Raw genomic sequence first — 24,465 nt, 5'->3', positions numbered from 1 at the left:
GCGATGGCGTCTCAGTCGAGTAGATGCACGGCGATAGCGGTAGACGCCAACATCCTTCAGAAAGACCGCCGGTAATGACGAAACGACCGCCAACTTCCTTTTTAACTCGACATTTTTGCATCGGGCATTGCGATAATCTTATACAGGCCTGGTGCAGTATTGCAAAACTGTCGAAACTTTTGTTCGTATTTCTTCGACTTATCATTATTAGAAAAAACACTCCATGAAAACTACGATAACAAACAACAACAACAACAACCACAAATGTTAACCATTTTTTAAAGTTGCAAAAACCAAAACTAACTTCTATATAACTAATGTATGCAAGTGGATGCAAGTATGTACATGTAATTTACAACGATTGACCCAAATCGAAGCACTCATCAGTGATGAGCGATGACTTATAAATTCGTTTGGGCCGAGTCATGTCGACGTTTCATCTTGTCGGCATTTAGCCAAACATATCTTAAAGCAGAACATGAATGTCAAATTCAAATACACCAAAGCCAATAAAAGCCCAAATAGTTAATGATTGGTTATCTGTAGTTTCAGTTTTGACGCAGCCGCCGAAAAAGGCAGACGCACGCTTAATTCCTGTAAAGGATCAAACAGTCATCTGATTTAGAACACTGGATAGTAGGTGAGATTAACACTCTTAAGACCAATATAAAATACGATCATAGGCTTTCATTTGTGAATTGTGATTTAAAAAAAAACATATTTATCGTAAATCTACGTTTCAATCGTTTGGGGTATCGATTGGACAAATGATTATTTGGGACATTGAAAAATAGACATTTATCGTGTCTGATTTTTCTTACCTATATTTGATGTAGAAATTGTTTGGACAATTTTTAGGTTGGCTCGGTGTGCGGAAACGTTTTTTAAAAATAGGTTGTCGATCTCAACATGGGCTAAAAACGGAAAACTGTTTTATTGTTCTACCAACGGGTATTACCTAGAATTCAGGACGAGACTAAATATTTTTACTTGTTGCATATGTACTAGAACATCAAATTTTTTAAAATCACGTGGGTCGTTGAAAAGTTTCATGCAGTCGTGGTTCGTCTTGCGGTACATGTGTTTGCAGACTTATTCGGGTTGCGAGGCATCGCGGAGAGCGCAGTTCTACCGCCGATTTTTTAAATACAGTCAACGTGCATTGCAGGTTTGACTAAGTGTTACTTCTGTATTTACTCCCATGTTGCATGACATCACACTCATGCCATCAAAGATGGTGCACACAATTAACGGGAAGCAGTCCGCCACGAAGTTGAAGCAGTTCGTAATCAAGTCTACTTTCGTGTCGTTTCCACAGGTGTCCTTTAGCGGGATATTGCCGAGGCCAGGCCGTAGTCTACACACACGCACGCACACACACACACACAAAACAGCAAAAGTCCATGTAGTTATGAGCAAAAACATAAGTGTCCACCCAAATATCTCACCAATCTGATGAGCAGCACACACAGAAACTAAACCAATCGACAGAGCCACCCATCATGTCATAATATTCCAAGTTTCAAGTCATGTCTTGCACAACTCACCTTATGGTTTCTCAAAACTTGTACCAAAGTCCCTATTAATTTGAGACTGTCCGATTGCTGTTTTAAAAATGGTCACTGCTAGCCTAGCCTGACGTCCTAATTCAACATCTCAGTAACTATCAGGGCATTGATGAGTGCTCCCGAACTTTTTGGTTCCTTCTTTTAGCAATGCCCTGATAGTTAGTGAGATGTTGAATCAGGACGTTAGGTTAGGTTAGCGGCGACCATTTCTAAAACAGCAATCAGACAGTCTCAAATTAATAGGGAATTTGATACAAGTTTTGAGAAACCATAAGGTGAGTTGGGCAAGGCATGACTTGAAACTTGGAATATTTTGACATGATGGGTGCCTCTGTCGATTGGTTTAGTTTTTGTGTGCTGCTCATCGGATTGGTGAGATATTTGGGTGGATACCTATGATTTTGCTCATAACTCCGTGGACCTTTGTTGTTTTTTGTGTGTGTAGACTACGACCCGGCTTCGGCAATATCCCGGTAAAGGACACCTGTGGTCGTTTCAAAGCGGACCTGCAGTATTATGGTATTCTGCATACAGTGTACCCTTGCCATACGATTTTAATTTCTCCCAAAGCTGGCATCATAAAGCGAAAATTTTTTATAGAGGGTATAGAAACACATAGTAATTATCTAATGCAAACACCCCTGGTAAAAATCATCAAAATTTTATTTAGGTACATAACATATTAAAAATTAATAACAAAATATTTTGTTAAAGGTTGACTTGCAACAAAATTCTCGCTGGAGCAACAAAAGCTCGTTTGATCAAAGAGTGATCAAACATTTTTGAATCAGCCCATGAGTCTTAGCAAATGATTTTCATGAAGTTTTAAACGCACATTCATCTTTTATTAAATTTAACTCTTTCACTACTGCATTAAAATCTTACCGAATGAATATTCTGCCCGAATTAATAAAACAAATTTTTCGAAAATTCGATATGGCGCTAGTATTTAAGCAATATCTCGAGACTAAAAGCAGATATCATTTTACTGTAAAATGCATTTTATTCACAACAAAATTCTCTACAAGGTAAGTACAAAGTGAATTCCACTCTCATACAATCTCCAACGTCTTTTTTGCGTTGAACGAACGCGGTGTGCTTTTCCTTGCTATGACGATAATGATCTGGTTTTGCCATTTTGAAAAATAATTAGAAATAGAATCGTTGAGCTAAAGAGTGTTTTTTTAGGTGCACGTGATTAGCAACAAGTTTGCTTCACTGGAGAAAAATTTTGATTGGTTTAGCTAATGTGTGGGCTTCGTAATGAAAAGAAAAGTGAAACCCTATTAAAAAGCCAATACATCGTTTTACGGTTGGTACTTTTATTACTGCGAATCGCTGGAAATATTTAGCCAAAACGATTTCTATTGTTAGCAAGCGATTGGCTAACAAGGTTGTTTCACTGGAGACAAAATTTTATTGGTCTAGCTATTGTATAGGCTTCGTAATTAAAAGAAAAGTGTAACTATTTTGAAAAGCTGATATATCGGCTTACGGTAGCGAAAGAGATAAAGTATGATTTCCAGGCTTTCGCCCAGCCGTCAATTACTGTACTAAAAAATGAGTAGCTTGGATTGCTTAAGTTGATCATTTGTTTGTGGCTAAACTTACTATTGGAATGTTGTATTTTTGTATTGAGTGAATGTCTGGAAAAAATTTTGAGTCAATTTTGCCTTTTCAACTCTTCATGTGACTAGAGAATTATCCATTTACTAAAAATGATTTCAACATTGATAAAGCTTTTCAAGTCAAGCTTTCTTTTGGACGTTTAGTGGCTGCTATCACAATCCAGTTGTGAAAGCCTGTTACAGCTTTAGATAGTTATCAGAACTAAAAAACATTTTTATGTTGAGCCATTTTTGCAAAATGGTTCGATACTTCCAGCATAAAACATGTTTTTCCAACCAGATGTGGGTGGGCTGTTGAACCGCCATGTTGATAAATTGGTGTTTGATGTAATTTTTGTTAAATACATATGTTAGCATGTTACAACATATATTCTTGGAAGTTTGAAGCACCAGTTGCCGTGCAATAATTTTCGAAGCGAAGAGCTGAAATTTCAGTAGCACATTAGCAGGTTTGACTAAAATTTTGGCTGTAAAGAAGATAAACAAAGACGAAGGGAACAAGGTTGGAAATCACATGAAAAAACATGTGTAGGTGCGCGATAAAAACAGGAATTTATAAGAATGATGAAATACAAACTAGCTGATAAGCTATTCTTTTTGTCAAAATGAGCAACAAAGGAAAAAGAAGAAAATACAGAATGAGAACCAAAAGAAAGAAGTTAAAAAAAAGAACACTACAAGGGATATAAAGATCACATAAGTCAGAAATTATGGCATCTAAAGCTTGCCGCATGTAGAAGCTGTTAAAGTCACCCTTTAGTATATCGCCTGACAGATCGATATGATTTTGAAAAAAGTGGATACATTTAGCAGTAGATGGCTGACATCTACCAGTATGTTGATGACATCTACCTGTAGGCTGGCATCTACTAGTAAGACATCTACAACCAGGAGAAAGATGACATCTTCCAATGGGTGATTGACATTTAACATTAAGTTGCTGACATATACCATTAGATCACATTCACCAGTTAGCTAACGCATCTGGATTTTTTTTGGTCAAGTCAACATTCACACTTTTTTAAGATGATTAATGATATATTTTTAATATCAATGTAACTTAGTTGTGCATTCTTTTGTTGTTAACATTTGTTGTATAACTCCATTTTAAAGATTCCATTTCTTTTTGTAGATCACTTAGAGACGTCGATTCAGCTGCCAATGATGCAATTAGATGTGGAAGAATAGTAAAAATGCTGATAAGGTTTGAAGTGAAATAGAATGAGTAAATAACAATTGAATTGCTTTACGTTTTGTGGTGTAGTACATTTTAGTTTTTACATTCACGCATGTTTTTTGTTTTTACTTTTCTTTGACAATAATAAAAAATTGATACTTTCTCGTCCATTGTTCTTGTTTTGTACTTGCTTACCATACTTCCTGCATGGATGTAGCTGTAGTATTCACCACAGTAATAATTTCAATATCCTGATATTTAGGGCCTACTTCAAATATTGATAAGTGATGTCATTCTGTATCAGTCTCAGTCTGCAAGGTCGTGTTCTCACATTTGTTTGTTCCTTGAATCTTGATCTTCGACATCCCTTTCTTCAACCACTATTATTTGTATGAGTTAGTTGTTTCACTGTTATCAAAAACATGGTATGAGGAATAATTGGTGTATCAGAATAGCCAAACATAAAAAGCCTACCCAAGTTACGGAAGCCTAACCTATTCAACTAATCGCAAAGCAACTGGAGAAGCATGTGGCCATTGATTTATATCTGAATAATCCAATAAATGCACTTTAGTTACTATTGATGTCTTTTTAAATCTACATTTCTTTGAATTTAGATTATTCTCTAGAAGCATAATTATGTATTATACTAGAGGAATGCCTCGCGTTGTACCGGTTATAAAAACAGATTACAAATAGTAGCAGGTAATGTAGTTGTCATTGGCTAATTTGAGTAAATTGAATCTAGTTTATTGCTAAACTTACTATAATAAGAGCCGTGAAGCCAGCTCTAGTGACGTTATGCATCATACAATGTTGTTAGGCGTATTTTTTACCTATGCACTAACTGTCCACGATTAATCCATTGTATGGCAAGAAGCCTGTGTGGCTTCATAGGTTCGTTAGCCCACCTCTAGAACTAGAGATGCCGAGGTCAAATCCAGGTCAAATCCAGTGCGAAATGCATTTCGCTACTAAAACTATTGTTATAACTGGACAAATGACAGAAAGACGACACATACTGAGTTTTATATATATACATTAGATGAGTGAAATGGCAAATTGTCTAGCTATTGTTGGGACAATCCTATTAGCAAAAAGATCTGTCCTGGTCAAATGTTCTGTACTGTAATCATATTGATGGAGTTCATTGGCTCTTTAAAAAAGGCTGAGATTTTTACGCTTTACATCAATTAATCATCTCTTCTTAGGATGGAGATACATGCACACCATGTTCAGGTTTCTAACTTTGCGTTTTATGTCAATTGTTATACCTCAGTTTCTTCGATTGATGTCACAGAATATAAAACATGCTGTTGTTTACTACAGCCATGGTCTCGGTACTTCTATTGCGTAAGTAACTGTTTGAAAAACTCTTTTGTTAAAAGGAGTGGTCGCATAACCGCTTAATCTATCCGCTATTGTACGCTCGAGCGCCTCAGTATAATTGGTTATGGCAGCGAGTTACTAGTTACTATCAACTACTATTATCTTAGTTCTTCTCATTGGCAGTCAGTGTATTCTTAGCTTCACTTAACGTCATTCATCATGTGATTGATTAGAGAATGCGCTTGTATAGTTTGAGTGTCTAGTGGCTAAGGCAGTGAGAGGTCGCCCGTCTCCAGTAGACCCGCTGTACGTACTAAAGACTCCATTGCCGACACACATCAGTGACCGGAGTACTCTTTTACTAACCACACTGTCTATTGTTTGTACAGTGCTATACGCTCTCGCTACTTTAGTAGCTAGTGTTAGTTGTTTACTTGATATTGGTTGCGGTGATATCATCGGTCAAATCACTATTGTATAGGTATGAATAATGTGTTGCTTATAGCAATGGTCATATGTAGTCGAAGAACTACGACTAGTAATTAGAAGGCCGCCTTTGGATTAGGTTCTGTTGTTATGCATGAGTGATTTGCTCTTGTTGGGTATCAGTAGTAGGCATCACTATTACACAAGCTATGAATGCAGTGAGTCACAGCATGTAGCTGTCGATTAGTTACTAAGGAAATATTAGAACCTTCACTGTTTACTTTTAGTTTTCGGTGACAACATATAGACATTGTAAGGTTTGACTAAAAGTTACATTCAAATCTCTTGTTTTATGCTTTTTGTGCCGTTGAAGAATAGCATTTCAGTGAGTCTATATAAGCAGTTTCGCAAGTTCAATTGAGCTCTTACTAAAACCTTGTGAATTGTAAGTCGCATTCGTTTTACGTATTAGACTATTAGTTAGCTTTCTTCTTTGTGATGGGTTGAGATCATTTCTTGAAAGCAATGGTGGCAGGTAAATTGTTTCAAGGAATCGACAGATAGTATTTTCTTTAACCATTTAACACTAATAATTTGTTCGTGTTGTTACACTGTCGTATCCTTGTGCATGTCTTGTATTACTTCACGCTGAGTAAGCCGTCAACGCCGAAAAGTACAGTCAACGCCAAACTTTGATGGCAGAACTTCATCACGAAGGTTGCAGTCTTCACTGCTGATTCTAAATTTACCTTACTGAAATGTATGAATGTTCAAAAATTTATAATTTTACAGACCTTTATATGAACTGTTTGCCAATTTTTCGGGCACATGCATTCTCACATCAATAACTAGAGAATGTAGAAAACCCTGTTGTTTAGCATACTGATGTGCACTTTTGACTCCTCGTGTCACCAATTGTCGCCATAGTGTGTCCTTAGTACATTGGTTACCGTACACGCCGAAATAGCTTGGATAAATAGTGATCATTAAACTGTACGCTTTTCTGGTTGGAGCCAAGACTGTGTATTATTTTAAAAATTTCCTAGTAGTCATGTCTACACATTGGTGAAAGCAAGTACGCACTAGACAGCTTTGATATAATTTAACAATGGCATACTTGTGAACATGTTATTAGCGTTTGATATCTCACCAGCGACAGGCTGGTTTAAATCTAGTCTTCGGTTTAAAAATGGCCGTTAACCTGGTGAGTTTGCCTTAGACTTATTTTCTTGCTTTGTGTCTATCTATTAATCTATCTCTTGTGATGTATGTACCTATGAAATATGTAGTCGACTTGAGTGCTCTGTTTAAATTATGAGGGTAATTTTCGTCTCGGTAAATGAATAAATATATCCACTGGAATCACTGATTCATCTTAGAATTGTGGTTGAAGAGAGAACTGTAGCGTGTTAGTCAGAATATTCAACTCAACACTCTATTTACTCACAAGACTCAACAACATTACTGTACACGAGTCAAGCAAATTTTAAACTGACTGCCCCGTTATTCATCAGCACTAACAACAGATAATATATGTGGTTACAGTACAAAGACATGGTTACAGCACAAAGGCATAAAAGTGAATGATATAAGGTAGCAAAACAGCATGTGTGGTTACATAACGATGGCTATTCACAACCAATATGTATTTGTAATCTCAAGACATCTACCACTAAATGTTCACATCACAAGAACCACAAATGTTTTTGGAAAATTTCCAGGTCTATTTTGAGTTTTATGCAGATGAAGCAACGAGAAAAGAAGTGGTAATCAAAAGTAATGGCCAACACTAACAAATTTTCGTGGCAGCTCATTTATAAATAAAACTAAATTTAATACAGAAAGTTGTGAGACATTGAAAAAGTTTTTATAGTTCTGCCGAATATTTAGTGAGAATAAATTATTGCACGTTGCCGTTCAGGTTTTCAGTACTGATTAGAAGCTGTGACAATACGTTTTAATGACTGATGGGTGAACACTTTCTTTGAAACATGTTTCTCTGTGTTCAGTGAAATACATGTAGATAAACAGCTGAGAGACAAAAGCAATAATTAGCATTGGACAAGAAATCCTACAATTAATTTATCTTCAAATGTATGAGTAAATTTATAACCCAGGTATTAAGATTTGTGAAGCGCGAAACACAGATTTCATATTTTTGATGAGAATTGTAATATAACTAACAATTATAACAAAAGGAATACAAAAAGCAACAATAGTTTGGGTGATACATTTAAAAAATAAACTATGTTGCACCAATATTTGAGCATATTTTAAACCAATCAAGGCGATCTAAATAGCGAAAATTGAGATTTGTGTCACAAATTTGTACCTCAAGTTTTTGAAAAATGTTTTGACATGATCGTTCACTCATTGTGATGACACATTTCTCAGCAAATAAAGGTAGGAAGGAAACAGAAATTTAGATGTCCAGCAACACAAAGAAATTGCAAATATAGTTGTGTGATATTTGTAGCGACTCAGGCAACAGCATATGGTTTTCTTTCAGTTACTGGAGCGTTAAAACAACTTCTGTGGCTACTTTTTTATTGGGTTGAAGCTGTGTTATGATCTCAGACAGATGAAGTCTAAAATTGTGCTAGTTTAATGGTTATTTGTAATATCAGAGTTGATGCTTGTCAACTCTGAAGTTATGTAACTAGTTTTAGGTCATGCTAACAGTTATATAATACACAATGGCTATCTTAACTAGCGAGAAAGCTCAGGCAACAACTAGCACATCCTTGACTGGTTGACTATTTGGGAGAATCTTATCAGATTTTACAGGATTGTGTGCCTGTTGGTTTAGCTTAATAGATTTGTTTGACTTACAGATAGCTCGCTGCTGACATGTTGTTAACATGCTGTTTATATCAACAACAATAAACCTTCCAGATTCCCTACATATATATATATATATATACAAATATATATATATATATATATATAAATCTCAGCGTTTGTGTGTTTTCTGTGGTTCTGTATTTCGTTGTGTCCAGCTACAGTTTTTAAAACGTTGAAAGGAAGTATCCGCTTCATGTTGGATTTGATCTTGGAATCTCCCATTTGCCAGGCAAATAAATATTTTACCGATTAAGCTACTTGAGATGCATTAAATTTTGAGGCGATATGGACTGTTATGTCGATTAAAATAGACATAGCATTCTGTGTTTAGCAGCGTGACTAAAGCTTGCTCTCACGGCTCATATTAGTAAGTTTCGCAATACAGGTAGTAGCTTACTCAAATTAGTCTTCATCAATCTGCCAGGCTAATGGCAAGTGGCAGACAACTACATTACATGCCACTTTTTTAAGCTGCTTTTTAATAACCATGCAATGCCGGGCATCCGGCTAGTACATAAGTATATATATATATATCTAAAAGAGTGCGCATTAGTGCTGCACGATAGGTGTCGATTTTGTGCGGGATGATTTCATTTTAGGGTGTTTGGTAGGTCGATTCTGTAATCGTGTATATCCACGTTTTCGATATCATGTCAAGACGATAAATATCTGTGTTTAATTGGCAGGACCAACATCGGTTATCGCTGGCTTTCGTGACTCAATATCGGCACAGCACTAGTTCCTGAAAACTTATTTGCGAGCACACAAATTTCCTTTCTCTTTGGGAATCTTCTAGAAACGAACTGGCGAGGTAGAAAAAAGGTTTAATAAACAATAATTTTGATTCATTATTTTACAAAGTGAAGTTGATTTGTTGAAGTAGTCAGACAAAGGATGCAGACCAGTTTGTTGGCACTGGCAGCTGGTTGTTCCTCTAAGAAAGGGTTTCATTCAATTCAAGCTGGTTGAACATGACGTAGATTTAATCGAAGGTACTCAATTTTCATTCCTCCTCTGCTAGATTAGATGTGCATTGACACCCTGTTAGAGAAAAAATACAACAAATTTTTTTTGTGTTTGGACACAATTACCACCCTTGTGTATCTGTTTTTTAGTAAAACGTCACAATAATTTATATCGAGAGAGCATAACTCTAAAGTTTCTATACTGAACGATATAGATAGCTTACATGGCCAATGTATTGTTTTGGCATGTGTCATATCGCACAGCACTAGTGCGCATGCCCAAATGTCTATTGAAGCATTCGATAAAAATTCAGTTAGCTCCATTCATATCCATTATATTTTGAGTTTGAGTGCTCAAGCCCCTTTCAACGATATGTAAAAACCCGCCTATTAATTTATCAAAAACTGTTGAACGATTCCAATTAAACAATTTTAGCGCAGACCAAATACATCTGTTATTAGGCAAGCGTTCTGTTATCATCGCCAAAAATATTTTAAAAATATTTATAAATAAAGGTTCCTTCCCATGAATCTAGCCTACTTAAACGAAAAACAAACGCTATTCGACTATAGTGTTGTGTACCATCATGTAATCGATCAAGGCAAAATCTACAGATTTTTCCTAAAAATCTGAGGGTGTGCCATATAAGGCCTCGCGTGCCCCTCCTACACATAGGGAATCCGAGAGCACTTAAAATGTCACTTAAGGGGACTGCAAGGTTCCTAGGATGGTCTAAAATCGCATTTTATCACAAAACTTTAACTACTAGCACCTATCTAGTATTTTTTGTACGTGCTTTCATCTCTAGCTTAAACTCTTGAAGATCTACTGTGATTTCGCCATTAAAGACTGAAGGCTAGTTGTGAATCTAGTAATTAGTCTAAAGGTCATATTGATATTTATTTGCTTCTAACTGGTTCTTCTTCATATGCAAGTCTTGAAATATAATTCCAGGTATTCATGTACCAACATTGTTGAAAAACTCTTACTCTGTTACAAATTTGGTATCAGTAATGCACTTTTGTAGAAGTTACAATATTTAAATGCCTTTAAAGATTATTGAAAAAAAAGTCTGAAAATGAATTTTTCCGGTTTTTAGGTGAGTTGCCTCGAAAAGTATAGCGATTACCACATTTTTTTTTGCATACAATATGTTTAACATTAACAATAGTATTTGGCATATGAATAGATAGCCCAGCTCTTTGCTATCGTCTTTTAAAAAAGAAAACATTCCGTGATTGACGCATATACAATTATGCCTTACATTTGTATTCATTTGTTATCACAATCGTAAGTTATACTCCAATGCATCCAGACTGTTGATTGCTGACATAACCTGTAATTCTAAAGATTTCTCTAATATAGTTTAATTCATTATGGTCATTATTTGGATAATGACTTTTTTAGTCACTTATACCTTTGAAAGGTATGCCACTTGAGGTTAGACAACTAAAAAGAACTATTTCGAATGACTTGTTTTTGTTCAAAAAACGATCATTTATTATTGTTTTTTTGTTTGACGACTTTCGCTGAATGTAAATGTTGCTGTAGCTCCTAGTCTGTAGGAAGTCCCTTCGAGCTATCATGGGTACCGGCCTTAAATCAGTTGTTGACTTGACGAGCCATTCTTGTTATGTGATAAATAGTAGAACCATTAAAAAGATTTAGTACGTATTTGTTTTAAAAGCCTTAAGTACATGCATTTTTGTTTTCAATAAATTTCCATTTATTGAAAATATTGAATAAACGAAAATTTATTCAATAAATTTTCATTTATTCCATCATACATTTCCATAATAGGAAATGTATGATTAAATTTGTAGAAACTACAAGCTAAACTAAACTTCCTGCCATATGAAGCATCACTCAATATAATCTGTTACTTGATGATTGATAAGTTTATCTAGTTCAAACTGGATGAAAGAGTGAAGTAAACTAAATAGTTAGAGAGTGTTGTGATTGGCTGACGTGCCTCTGTTGTGTTGCATTCATGACAGGCACAGTGGGTAAAGATTTTATGGTAGTAACTGAAAAACTATTTATTGTAGCTATGGTTAAAGGCATGGCTACACTTGCCGACCGACGGAATGTGTTGGTGTGTTGTTTCGAAATGAACATTTTGCTCTACATCAGTAGAGATGAAACCAATGCATCTATGATTGGCTGAAATAGCTGATTTATAATGACCACAATTCCATTTTGTTCAATTCCAACGAATGTTAGTTGTGTCCAAGGTTCGCATTCAAACAGTGACAACAGATCTTCACATAAACAGTTATTTACGTATGAACACATCTATTCATACTGATAGTTGAATTCTATATACGGGTGTCCTGAGTATAAATTAGAATTGATTATAAAACATTTTAGATAGGTTTTTGTTATTTAAATAAGTTAAAATCATATTTTTTACAGTTATATTTATTTCACAAACTTAGGTATTTTGTGCTTGATTGTTTTCATTGTTGATATGCAGCCTTCCTTCATTTTTCTTATGCACTAGTGTACACACACTAGTGTGTAACACAAACGTCGCTGACCTATATATTATAATATAGATACTCAATGAGATTTTACTAATGTATCAGAAAAATCTAGTCAAGATGACACGGCCTTCACGTGACTGAAGCCAATTATCATTCATCCATCTATTTTTAGTAGAGTATCGTTTAGTAGAGTCAGTGTGTGCTGCCACAGCAAGTATCTACACTACTTGTTAGCAAGGCATTATGTTAGTATGTGTATTCAGTAATGCACTAACAATCTCTCTGATACAGTCTCATCTTTTTAATCTGATGGTATGCTGGTCTTTTACAGTGATTCAATTACATAGATTTGTGGCTAGTTTTAGAGTCACTAGAATTAGAACATAGTTCAAAGGTTCAGATTAAGATGTATACCTGTAGGCCACAGATAACAGACAAAATATTGATTAATTTGTGTCTTGTTCATTTCTAAAATTCATTTGATTCATAGTTGAATGTACATATTCTCAGCTGCTTCCAATATGCTGGCAATTCTTATCGAGCTGCATTATTTGACTTAACACTAATTGGCTCCTTTTGAACGTGCCAAATCTTTTGAAGTTTCTATGCCATGTTAAAAAGCTATTTGCAGCGTCAAAGTTTCTGTATCTTTTCATCGATCATACAAGAAATCTCTGAAATTACAAAAACAAATAAACCAATGTAAAACCAGATTCTAGTAGGTTAAAACAAAAAAAACAGCTTTAAGAAGTGCACTTTAAACTAGTTCTTTTATACAAAGTGATATAAATGTTATTTTATTATAGTGGGTTTTAGTTGATCTTTTACCCTAATGTAGTCATTTGCCTTAATTTGGGATTTCTCTTCCAGCATGGAGTTGGGTCTTAACAGTTACAGATGTATGGCATGTGGTGCAGGAAACTAATATTTGATCAAAACAACGGTAGTGTCGCTCGCATGTAAAACGTTAAATGCATTAAAACAAATGCTTTCTCAGAATAGTAATGTTTAGGTCATTACATACAAAAATTACTTTGTCATACATGCTGTTTTCTAAAGGCTTTGTGTGGCCAAAATTTGTTTCGCAACATGTTGTGTTATCTGTTTTCCGGGAAGGCTCACTAGATAGATTCACTGTTGATAATTATATTAAAATTTACCATGCGCAATCGAAGCTTTCTTAGCAGTAATATTTATGCTGTTCATTAAATCAGAATCTTTGGTTCAGCTATGGAATGAAAGTCAACATGCATTGTAACTATTTGCAGCTTGGGGGCTTACTTTTGTTGCTTGGATCTCACACCGAGTGGCTGTGTAAAATGATCTTCAATGATCAAGATTTTGAGCTTTATCTACTTCACCTAGTATTCCTGTAATTTCCTGTGACTTACTCGAGTGTAAGCTATCTAACATGATCAAATATTGAAGCAGCCATCATTGCCTGAGCAGAGCTTGAACTTGGCCTCATGTCAAATTATATTTACACAAACTGAAGCAAAGAAAACAAAGCTCAGCTTCGCTAGCATATATTATATATATATTCCCTCCTATAATTAAATTCAACTTGCTTGGCTTCTGAATCAGCATACACCTATTACAGTCAGGGGTAAACACTCAAACTTTCTTTGCAAGATGGCAAACAGCAACAGAAATATCAATTTGTAACCAAATCTTTTCACGATATTATAAAGTTATTAGCATTTGTAACATTTAAAAAGAGGCTATGAGTTGTGATGGAAAGATACTAAGAGAAATTTTGCTGGTTATTTATCTTCAGTGTAGGCCTATAAGCCATGTTTTTGCGCTTGATAACTTTGATTGGTTTGCGAATGGTTTGTACAGCAGTTATTCTTTTTCTTAAGTGCTATTTTGTTAATCTACAAATAGCACATGTTTTAAGTTATTGCCATACTCTGCCATGGCAGAGTATGGCACTCTGCCATAACTTTAGTGAAAATCATTATAAATTGCTACTGCACTATATTGTATCAATATTACCATTGGAATAGAAAATTTTGTGACTAACGTTGACGCTAACCTACTCATAAAACTTGTAGACATGAGCAGAACTCGACACTAATTTTACTAGCGAAACGAATGAACCATTGAAACTCATCATAAATCCTCTATTGGAATGCCACCACTAATAGAGTGCCACTATAGGAAAAGGGTTGGAAAATACAGCGCCACCCTTCAATTGAACGCCACCTCTAATCGACTGCCATATCAACATTCATTATGTTGATATGGCATGATGATCTTTATGAAGCCATAATAAAAAGTGATCATTAGAAAATGCTCCACAAAATGTAATAATAAATAATAATGGTTACTTTACATCAATAATCATTAATTCTTTCGTTGTTGGCGTAGCTTGTAGTGACAGTTTTAGTGATGATGTGCTTGAGAAGATCGATCATCAGAATCATCATAACTATACTCCGATTCGAAGTCACAAAGGCATAAATCCGATCAATACTCTTCAGATTTGTCAATCAGATGGTTTAGAACCTGATGATTTTAAAACATTTATATAAACATTGAGAATACTCTTTAATAACAGCAAAAAAGACGTAGTAGTAGCCATTGTTATGGCGTATCGAAGTTCGTTCACTGCCACCATAGTTCTTCAATTCTTTTTTCAAAACTTTGAAAGCAGCACCATCGAAGTAACTACTCATTATATCAGTCTATGATGTTTTACTTGACGTAGTTCTTTGTTTGACTCGATCTAATACTTTGACGTATATGAAAACCCATTTAGCGAAAAGCTTATGCCGATGACATTAATGTAGTTATCCCCGAGGGAGAGTGGAAAATTAGGCATTATTAACATTGCTTCATCTGTAAAAGGGTTAAATTTATCTTCTTAAAATTCTGATCAGCCAGTCAAAAAATAAAGCACCACCCTCTATTTGAACATCACCTCTAATAGAACGCCACTGTAGTGGAAGGATTGAAACACACAACGCCATGACCCTCAAATAAAGGTTTTACGGCAATCTATTTGAGGGCGGAGTAAAGCCATTTGTAATTGACAATAAAAGTACAGTAGACGCTCCTACAACGTCAATAATTTGTCTGGGAAAGTTTACATTATAAGGGTTTTATGCTATATGACTAGTAAAATATATGCACATTGCCTAATCCATTTTAAGATCTTCTCAAACTAGCACCTCTGGCCTTTCCTTAAGGGAAAAAACTATACTTAACTTTAATTGAATGACTGTACAGTAATTGTAGTAGTATTGGTTTGTATTGACAACTTTTCTCCTTTTCTTTTTACTCTCAAATGGTTTATGGTCTATGGCTACAGTAATTTTACAATAAGTTAGGGAAATGCATGCCTTCAATGTCAATTTACAATTTAAATTTTCATTTTTATAGAAAGCAGTGTCTATTCCGCAAAGGAAAAATAATGAAAAATATTTTGTATGTCTAAAATAACGCAAAACAAAAATACATTTTTATTATAAGTAAAAGAGCAATGTCTGTCTGACGGTCCGCTTATCGGTCGCCAGGGTTCAAAGTTGGGATAAAATATAGCTTTTCTCGAGATTACAACTCATGACGTTCAGCTTGGTATACCAGCATTCTAATGCCTGCATCAAAGCATCGCCTGTGAGCATTTCTGAATAATTGCGCGATTACTTATTCTCTGTGATTCGTCGACACACCTGCCGATCTCTCACAGTGAACTGAATTGCCAGGGTACTCCCATATATAAATAGAGATGACTGTATATGTTTATTTCTTTCCCCAGTGTGACAAGAGCGAAAGCCATATTATTAAGGCCAAATATGAGATTTTAATTATTCAAATCGAATTTGAAAATTTGCACCGGCTTAACACTTGATGTTGTATCGAATTTTTTACGTAGCAAGAAGCAAAGACTACATCAATTCTTTACATTATGTGGAATGTACATCATAGGATGTATACGTTATATGAGTGTCTATCATAGTTAAATAATACTTATCCGGTGATTTTCATCATCAAACTAGGCTCAAAATGTGATGCACCTTTATTAATTTGAGAAAGGACTATTATGTAATCATTTGCGTGTAGGGTAAATGAAGAGTTTCGAAAGTTGAAATAAAATATTAGATAATTAACTTATCTTCAATCTCATTTCGCTGTCTGAGGCAACACAAAACATGAAAACATTTACCCAATTTGAGATGGTTTATGGTTGTGCATAGAAGGTTTATGGTTGTGCAGGGAGAGTTTATGGTTGTGCAGGGAGGGTTTATGGTTGTGCAGGGAGGGTTTATGGTTGTGCAGAGAGAGTTTATGGTTGTGCAGAGAGAGTTTATGGTTGTGCAGAGAGAGTTTATGGTTGTGCAGGGAGAGTTTATGGTTGTGCAGAGAGAGTTTATGGTTGTGCAGGGAGAGTTTGTGGTTGTGCAGGGAGGGTTTATGGTTGTGCAGGGAGAGTTTATGGTTGTGCAAGGAGAGTTTATGGGTGTGCAGGAAGGGTTTATGGTTGTGCAGGAAGAGTTTATGGTTGTGCAGAGAGAGTTTATGGTTGTGCAGGGAGAGTTTATGGTTGTGCAGGGAGAGTTTATGGTTGTGCAGGGAGCGTTTATGGTTGTGCAGGGAGAGTTTGTGGTTGTGCAGGGAGGGTTTATGGTTGTGCAGGGAGGGTTTATGGTTGTGCAGGGAGAGTTTATGGTTGTGCAGGGAGAGTTTATGGTTGTGCAGGGAGGGTTTATGATTGTGCATGATCTAAAGTACAAAAATGACAACACTACCCAACCTTTTATTTATCTACATCAGTCGACCTGGAGTATGCCAACCCTCAAACTACTGCATTCAGAGAGTAGTTTCATTACTAGTTGTATGGACAACTCTTGTCATTGATGTAGGACAACCCAAGTGAGATTTTATTAATTTTGCGAATTGCGGAAGATGCAGTGTTTAGGGCATTCGATGTAAAGACTAATAGTACAAGGTAGTTTAACATGCCTTGTAAACTGACTGACAAAAGCTTTCGAGCTAGCAGACTTGATACGCTTTTGTGAACTAGTCACTTGTTTGTGTTTGTGGTGTGCAACTACTCATGCCAAACCTTTCCTTAGTGCTTATATTGTTGCGCAATGTTTATGCGGGGATATTGATAAGTTATTGTAGTCCATAGTACCATGACAGGTTGTCAGTGGCAGTAGTTTCAGAGTTACAATAACATTCTATCCATTAGTTGAGACAGCTGAAATATATATATATATATATATATTTTTTTTTCATAACCTGAAATCGTTGTTGGTAATTGTTGTAAGCCGAGTATCAATAAGGTCGTACTAGTAAGTGCACCTGCTAAAGCACTGCCGTAGGAACTTTTACCTACTGTTTATTTTAAAATACATTTCAGTAAATTTTGTGGCTGCTTTGACAAACACATTTTTTGATAAGGTACATTAAAGAAAGTTTTAACTGCATTTAAAGTAATTCTGAACATGTGACTCTAATGCTTTGTCAATGCAGTTCTGTAAATAAAGTTGAGTCTGATGTCACAAATTGAGAAAAACAGGAAAAATTGGCAAGTATATGTAGTAAATAATATATGCCTAAATTAGTTCAAGCAATACCTAATACAAGTTATATATATAATATAATATAAGAGTAAACTTTTTCCCATATCAATGTCAGTTCTACCTCCAAACCTATCATCATGTTTGTAACTTGCAGATATGTTAAAAACATGTAGTGGATTGTCTAACTTGAAGCGTAAATAATTATACAGTAGTGCAGGTGACTCTATTTTTGGAAAGCACTGACTTTGAATAACAAACACTTGGTCAATAATATTAAAAGAATTCCCAATCATGAACACTGCTCAAGAAACATGTTGACATCAATGCACGGGAACTGAATCGAATGCTGATGATGAATTTTAAGAAATATACATTTACTGGATCAGAAGTTGGCTCTGTCAAATAGGAGACTTGGTTGCCCATGACTGACCAAAACTGAGTATGCTCAATCGTGTTCAGCTTTTAAGATATTCTTTGCTACACCTGTGTCAACAACTTGAAGGCCAAACTGACATCTACCTTTACTGTTTCCATGTTGTACTTCTTTCTATAAAGAGCCAACTCTAAAATGATTAGGCTCTCAACCGATCCTTGCCTAATATCCATAACTTATGAATATCAGAATATACACTGCGTTTCCATGACCCGCATAATTCGCAAATTAGAGCCAATCCGCAAGTTATCCGCGTCATGGAAACGGCATAAATCCGCAAGCTATCCGCATAAATTCGCAAGCTAAGCGTGTTTTGCTATCCGCAAAACTTTATCGAATCCATCGTGCTTTCCAATCATGGAAACGGTACTTGCAATTAATGCGCATTACAATATCGTTGGCTATTACATTAAAAACATTTTCACGCTTCAGTCGTTTTTATTTCGATTTCAGCAGTCTCAATGCGCCAACGTTCGAACGGTCGCTGCTAAGCGTTACCAGACTGCTTAGCTATTTATAGAGTCCTTAATTAGGCTAATACTTGACCTATGGGGTCAAGTACTGGTGTTAAATCCGCATCGCCAGGTGTTCATGGAAACGCTCGCTCGATTGCTAAGTAACTCAACTTGCGGATCGTTGGAATTATGTGAATCATGCGGATTATGCGAGTCATGGAAACATAGTGATAATCTCTTTGTTGTTAGCTTACTCTTAAATGGCTAGTCATCTAAGTCTAGATTAATACAATCTGTATCATAGAGCTAGACGTGGCTGTTGCAGCTAAACAACTTCAACTAGTTTTTCAGGCTTCATTTTTCATGTGAGAGTACTTGCCATCTGCAAGTCCTGAGCGCAGTATTGTTTCGGTAGATGTGGACTACGTATACCTAGTATGTGTCCGAAATACTTGCTTTTTTGGAACCACTGCCTGTTTGATGATTCTGCAACTTCATCCAATGATTTTTTTGTTTATTCAGTCATGAATCTTGCTTCTCAGAGATGGGGAAACAATCTTTTTTATTCATGTTCATTTGTGGCAGTGAGTGATCGATTGATTTCAGAGATTTCACCTTTTATCCAAAACATTCCGAAACACAGTTGAATAAATTAAAAGCTTGTTTTTGCTAAAAGTCTTCTAGGAAATATTCTGTTCATCAGCCTTTGTAATTATGGTCTGTTCATTTTTGATTTCGATTATTCAAATCATTAGTTGAATGAAATATTTATCTCCTTTATCATTTTTGTGTTAACCAGCTTTTTATGACAAGATGGTGTTGGGTCCTTTTATGAATATGTGCGAATGAAGCGACATAACTTTGAAGCCTTTAGTGGCAGTGCTAAAGATGCCTGCTGCTACTTATTGATGTTACTCTTAGTTGTTCAAATTTGCAAAACTATTATAAAACAAGAAGTAACATTGCTGATTTATAGCTATTGAACTGATGTCATCTGGGCTGATATATATAGTAGTTGCATATTACTAGTGGAAGTCTGAGACTTATTGTATGTTCTAGTCTCTTTATGATGCTAAGAACATCATCACCTATTTCAGGCTTTACAGTACTAAGACTAGCACCAGTACTCTCGGATTACAGTACTAAGACTAGCATCAGTACTCTCGGATTACAGTGCTAAGACTAGCATCAGTACTCTCGGATTACAGTGCTAAGACTAGCATCAGTACTCTCGGATTACAGTGCTAAGACTAGCATCAGTACTCTCGGATTAAAGTACTAAGACTAGCATCAGTGCTCTCGGATTACAGTATTAAGACTAACATCAGTACTCTCCGATTACAGTGCAAAGACTAGCATCAGTACTCTCGGATTTCAGTACTCAGACTAGCATCAGGATTACAGTGCTAAGAACAACATATTCGCTCTCAAACTTTTATTGGTAAGAATATCATCATCCCAGACTTTACAATGGTACAAATATCGTTATCTTTTAAGGTTCTAAAGTGCTAAAATACCATCACCTCTTGCAGATTCTAGAGTACTAAGAATGAAAAGAAAACAATTGTTGTCGGAAGGTAAGTATTTAATAATCACTTCACATTCATTTTCTGCATTAGCCTTGATCATGGAGGTTGACTTTATCACAAATCTGTAGAGACAAATTAGTTCCAGAATACTGAAGAACTGCGATAGCTGAAGATGCCAGCTCGAACGCGTAAGACAATTGCACAACATCAAAGTTATTTATAACCAACGAAACTAGTCAATGACTACAGCCATAGATGTCAGCTAGTTTTAGGTTACATTACAGTGGTAGAATTTTCCAATCTCTTATGGGATGGGATAAGAGTACACAGTCATTAGTAAATTTCTTATTGATACAAGCAGTTTCAAGTTATGGGATGGGATAAGAGTACGCAGTCATTAGTAAATTTCTTATTGATACAAGCAGTTTCAAGTTATGGGAAGGGATAAGAGTACGCAGTCATTAGTAAATTTCTTATTGATACAAGCAGTTTCAAGTTATGGGATGGGATAAGAGTACGCAGTCATTAGTAAATTTCTTATTGATACAAGCAGTTTCAAATAATCAGCACACATATTTAGTCAAGAATCACCAACACTATTGAATAGCTGGAGAGGCTCCAGCTTCATAGCACTGAAGCGCTAGTCGCATACCTGTTCATGTATGAACAGAGTTTAAAAATATTGTCTAAATTTCTTAGAAAATGTTTGCAAGGCTTAAAGCGATCTTCGACATCAACTTGTAAAATGGATATCACGTCAACATAGCCCCTTACTTATAATGCATCTAGGTTCAAACAATGAATGCATACAAGTACAGCTCAACTCTCAAGTATTACAAGGTACAAATTATCAATTTCTTGCTTACTTAAAATCATATCTATGAATATATTACAACCTTGGTTTTTTAACGGTGTCAGATCTTGAACGAATTTAAGTTCAAACAAAATTTACAGTATTTTTCCGCTGCGAGTGCTGATCGAAAATCGGAAACTTGAACTTTCCCTCGATACTCATGCTTCAGATGCCAAACAAACATTCAGAACTGAAGTATTCATGAAATAGCCAAGCAAACCTGATGATGATGGCTAGTTGTCAACTGAAGCTCTCTCAGTGTTTTTATTCGTCAGTTGTTATATTCTGAAATGTTCATTGCAGTTTATGATCTACTGGTTGTTTTGTGTAGTGTATTATTTTACCATTTTTAGTAGAATAAATTATGTAAGCTATTTTTACGCAAAATATCAGGAAACCAGTCTGGATATTAGCTGCCTCAGATATAGAAATTTATTCTCTGGTTTAACCTACTCAATAAAGAATTTATGAGAAAATCACTGTACTTTATGGGTTACCTGCTTTTTTAACATAATTTTTAAGATGTACAATAATGTAAAAATAACTAACAAAATTATTTACCCGAATTGCTATAGAAAAAATCATTTTGGAATTTAGACAAATCATTTTTCAGTTTAAACAACTATAGCTGAAAAGTGTACAAGAAGAGAATTATAGAAGTGGGTTTTAGAAGGTTTGGATATTGTAAGTTCTAGGAGAACGCTTGTTCTAATGCATAAATTATTTGGTAGTAAGTAGAGATGTAATAGTATCAGGTTGAAAAATTTGGAAACTGCTCCAATATAATAACCTTATGCACATATTGCGTCTATTGTTGTTGCACGCATGAAAACTTTAGGGCTGATAAACCTACTAAACATGGTGAGCAGTTAGTTATTTATACTTTGCTCAAATTAAGTTTTAGGTTATATGCAAATTAAAATTTTGACTTTGGTGTAGTCTAGAAGGTAGGTTCTTCCTTAAGCTTCCTATCATTCAGGATCTTTCTTGCTTGACAGGTTCTGTTCGAGACTGCCAACCACTGGTCATTCTAGAAAGGTTTGTTGAGGATAGATGTTCTGTGTTTCTGAAACCATTGGATTTTTGCATCAGGCTTAATAAGGATTTTGGTATATCGAAAGATCTGTCTCATAGTCCATCCTCAATCAAAAAAGGACAGAACAGGAAGCCTGCAGCCAAGTTAACACAAAAAACATTTCTTCAAAACTTTAACCTTCATCCTAAGAACGATTCTCAAGTAACTGGTAGAAAAAGAAACAACGTTGCATTGTCAGCCTTGTCAGGAAAACGCAGTAGGAAAACCCTGTGTGAGACCAGTGAGGACTTATTACAAATTTCAAACTCTTCATATGGTGTTAAGTCTGGATGCTACATGCTGTCTCCTACTGCTACAAGGTGTAGAACGGTTGATTTGAAAGATCGAGATGACCAAAGCATCAAATCTGATTGTAGCGCTCTATCTGAATGTACTGATTCAACCAGTGATATTTTGGAAATCGATTTGACATCACCTCTTGGTCAAAGACTATCTCCATTGCTTGACAATTTTCAGTTAAAAGGAGTGGTAGCTGTAAATAATTATGACCGATATTGTAACCAGACAGAAGTCAAAACAGAAGATAACAGAAGCCTCCGCTCAAAGACATTATATTGTAAGTGCTATGCGTTACTAATGCAAGGGTTGAACACTAGAAATTTACTCCTACCAACTGTCTATCTACACACTCAGTGGGTATTCACCATTGTTGGCAATAAGTTATGCAAAATACTCTTGGAATGTTCTCATGAATTTTAGAAGTAGTCAAAGACAAATGATGTACATATGCTTGGAAAAAACTTCATTTACAATCACTAAATATTGGCCTATCAATTTTGCGAATCATTCCGTTTTTCGTGACTCCGTACAATTAGTTGAATGAGCCAAGTTGACTAAGCAACTTGAGTTATTATTTGCACTTGACATAATAGTAATAAGGGAATTGAAATAGTAAAGTTGCTCAGATGCTTCCCTAGTGTAATGCCCATTAGAAAATCTTAAGGCATCCTTGAAAAACCTGAAACAATCCTTATGAAAAGGATTAAGCATGTCATGGTATGATACACATGGTGCATTCTCCCCAGGTGATGACAGTTGGAGCATGAACAATATTCACTATGTCCGGCTGGATGAACATAACAATATTAATCGAAACTACAGCTTCGGCCGACGGGCTAGACTAGAGCGTTACAAGACTTTAAAATTTGGCCTCAACAGACGTTCTCGCAAGCTCCTGCGTCTTTTACAGCAATGTTCAGTGCAAGTGAACCGATACAATTTTGATGGCAAGTGCCTTTTATTAGTGTCTTTCTTATAACTGGCTTTAGTCAGATTTTTTATGGTTTATGGCTTAACATGGGTTTTGTTCAACATTTTTTGGAACCGCTTAGTTTTATTTTTATACTTTTGACTTTTTCTAGAACATGGAATGGAGTCACCTATACTTTTAAGCCATCATCGATCTACCGCTTCTCTTGATCCTTTGCCAATCACTATGCAGCCTGAACAAGACCTAATTCAGGACATTTGTGGTGTACCAGACCTCTGTAGATCTGAGGACACAACAAATGCAGCTATCCGCAAAGCTTTAGCTCCTATTCTCGCAGACAATCCCAGCACATGCCGATGCGAGACACCTCCAGGAAGAAAGTCAAACCAAGGAAATACTAACAGCTCAACACCAGTATCTTGGAAGGTCGTGATTTACATCCGTAATATGGACACCGTGTTAGATTTGCTGTGGTTGTATTACAATGTAATCAATAAAAATATTGTTGCAGGATCTGGTGTTCGATCAACCGACTATAACAAATGAGATAATTGATCTGACGATTGACAGTGATGAAGAAGTGACATTTACGCAGTTGCCCAGTCCTACCATTCTCCTCTCGACACCACCACCAACACCTCCTTCAGAGCCTCTAGAAGAGTATTCTTCTGATAACAGATTGATAGGAAATTGGTATACATTACCTTCCAGAATGAGTTCTGTCAATCTTCACAGGGCTCAAGTTAAAAAACGTGGTAAGAAATCATCAACGAAGAAAGCAGTAAAAAGGATTGGAAGACGGCCTGCACGATTGACGGCAAATATCAAGAACACAAAAAGTGTTGATTACACATGAAGGCTAGACAGGATATGACATCTTTTTGCCAAAGAATTCAGAGGTTAATGTAATATTTGCACATTTATATATATA

The 24,465-nt window shown here is 35.7% G+C and overlaps 1 protein-coding gene across 3 annotated transcripts; it reads left to right on the top strand.

Annotated features, from left to right (window-relative positions):
- The first annotated feature begins 551 nt into the window (after nt 1-551).
- On the top strand, nt 552-24,412 carry LOC137387154 (uncharacterized). Of its 3 annotated transcripts, none has more exons than XM_068073472.1 (7): nt 552-640; nt 19,944-20,287; nt 20,379-20,423; nt 22,227-22,880; nt 23,350-23,550; nt 23,686-23,960; nt 24,046-24,412. In XM_068073472.1, exons 3-7 carry the CDS (start codon nt 20,396-20,398, stop codon nt 24,388-24,390), a joined length of 1,503 nt encoding a protein of 500 aa, XP_067929573.1. In that variant the 5' UTR covers nt 552-640; nt 19,944-20,287; nt 20,379-20,395; the 3' UTR covers nt 24,391-24,412. The 3 variants fall into 3 exon arrangements, with proteins under 3 accessions (XP_067929573.1, XP_067929574.1, XP_067929575.1); XM_068073473.1 differs by lacking the exon at nt 552-640 and adding an exon at nt 5,968-6,008; XM_068073474.1 differs by lacking the exon at nt 552-640 and adding an exon at nt 6,267-6,346.
- The last annotated feature ends 53 nt before the right edge of the window (nt 24,413-24,465 follow it).

Source organism: Watersipora subatra, chromosome 2 (genome assembly GCF_963576615.1).
Source record: "Watersipora subatra chromosome 2, tzWatSuba1.1, whole genome shotgun sequence".
Taxonomy (NCBI): Eukaryota; Metazoa; Bryozoa; class Gymnolaemata; order Cheilostomatida; family Watersiporidae; genus Watersipora; species Watersipora subatra.
The sequence above is the reverse complement of the archived record's forward strand: the minus strand, read 5'-3'. Positions and strand labels throughout refer to the sequence as shown.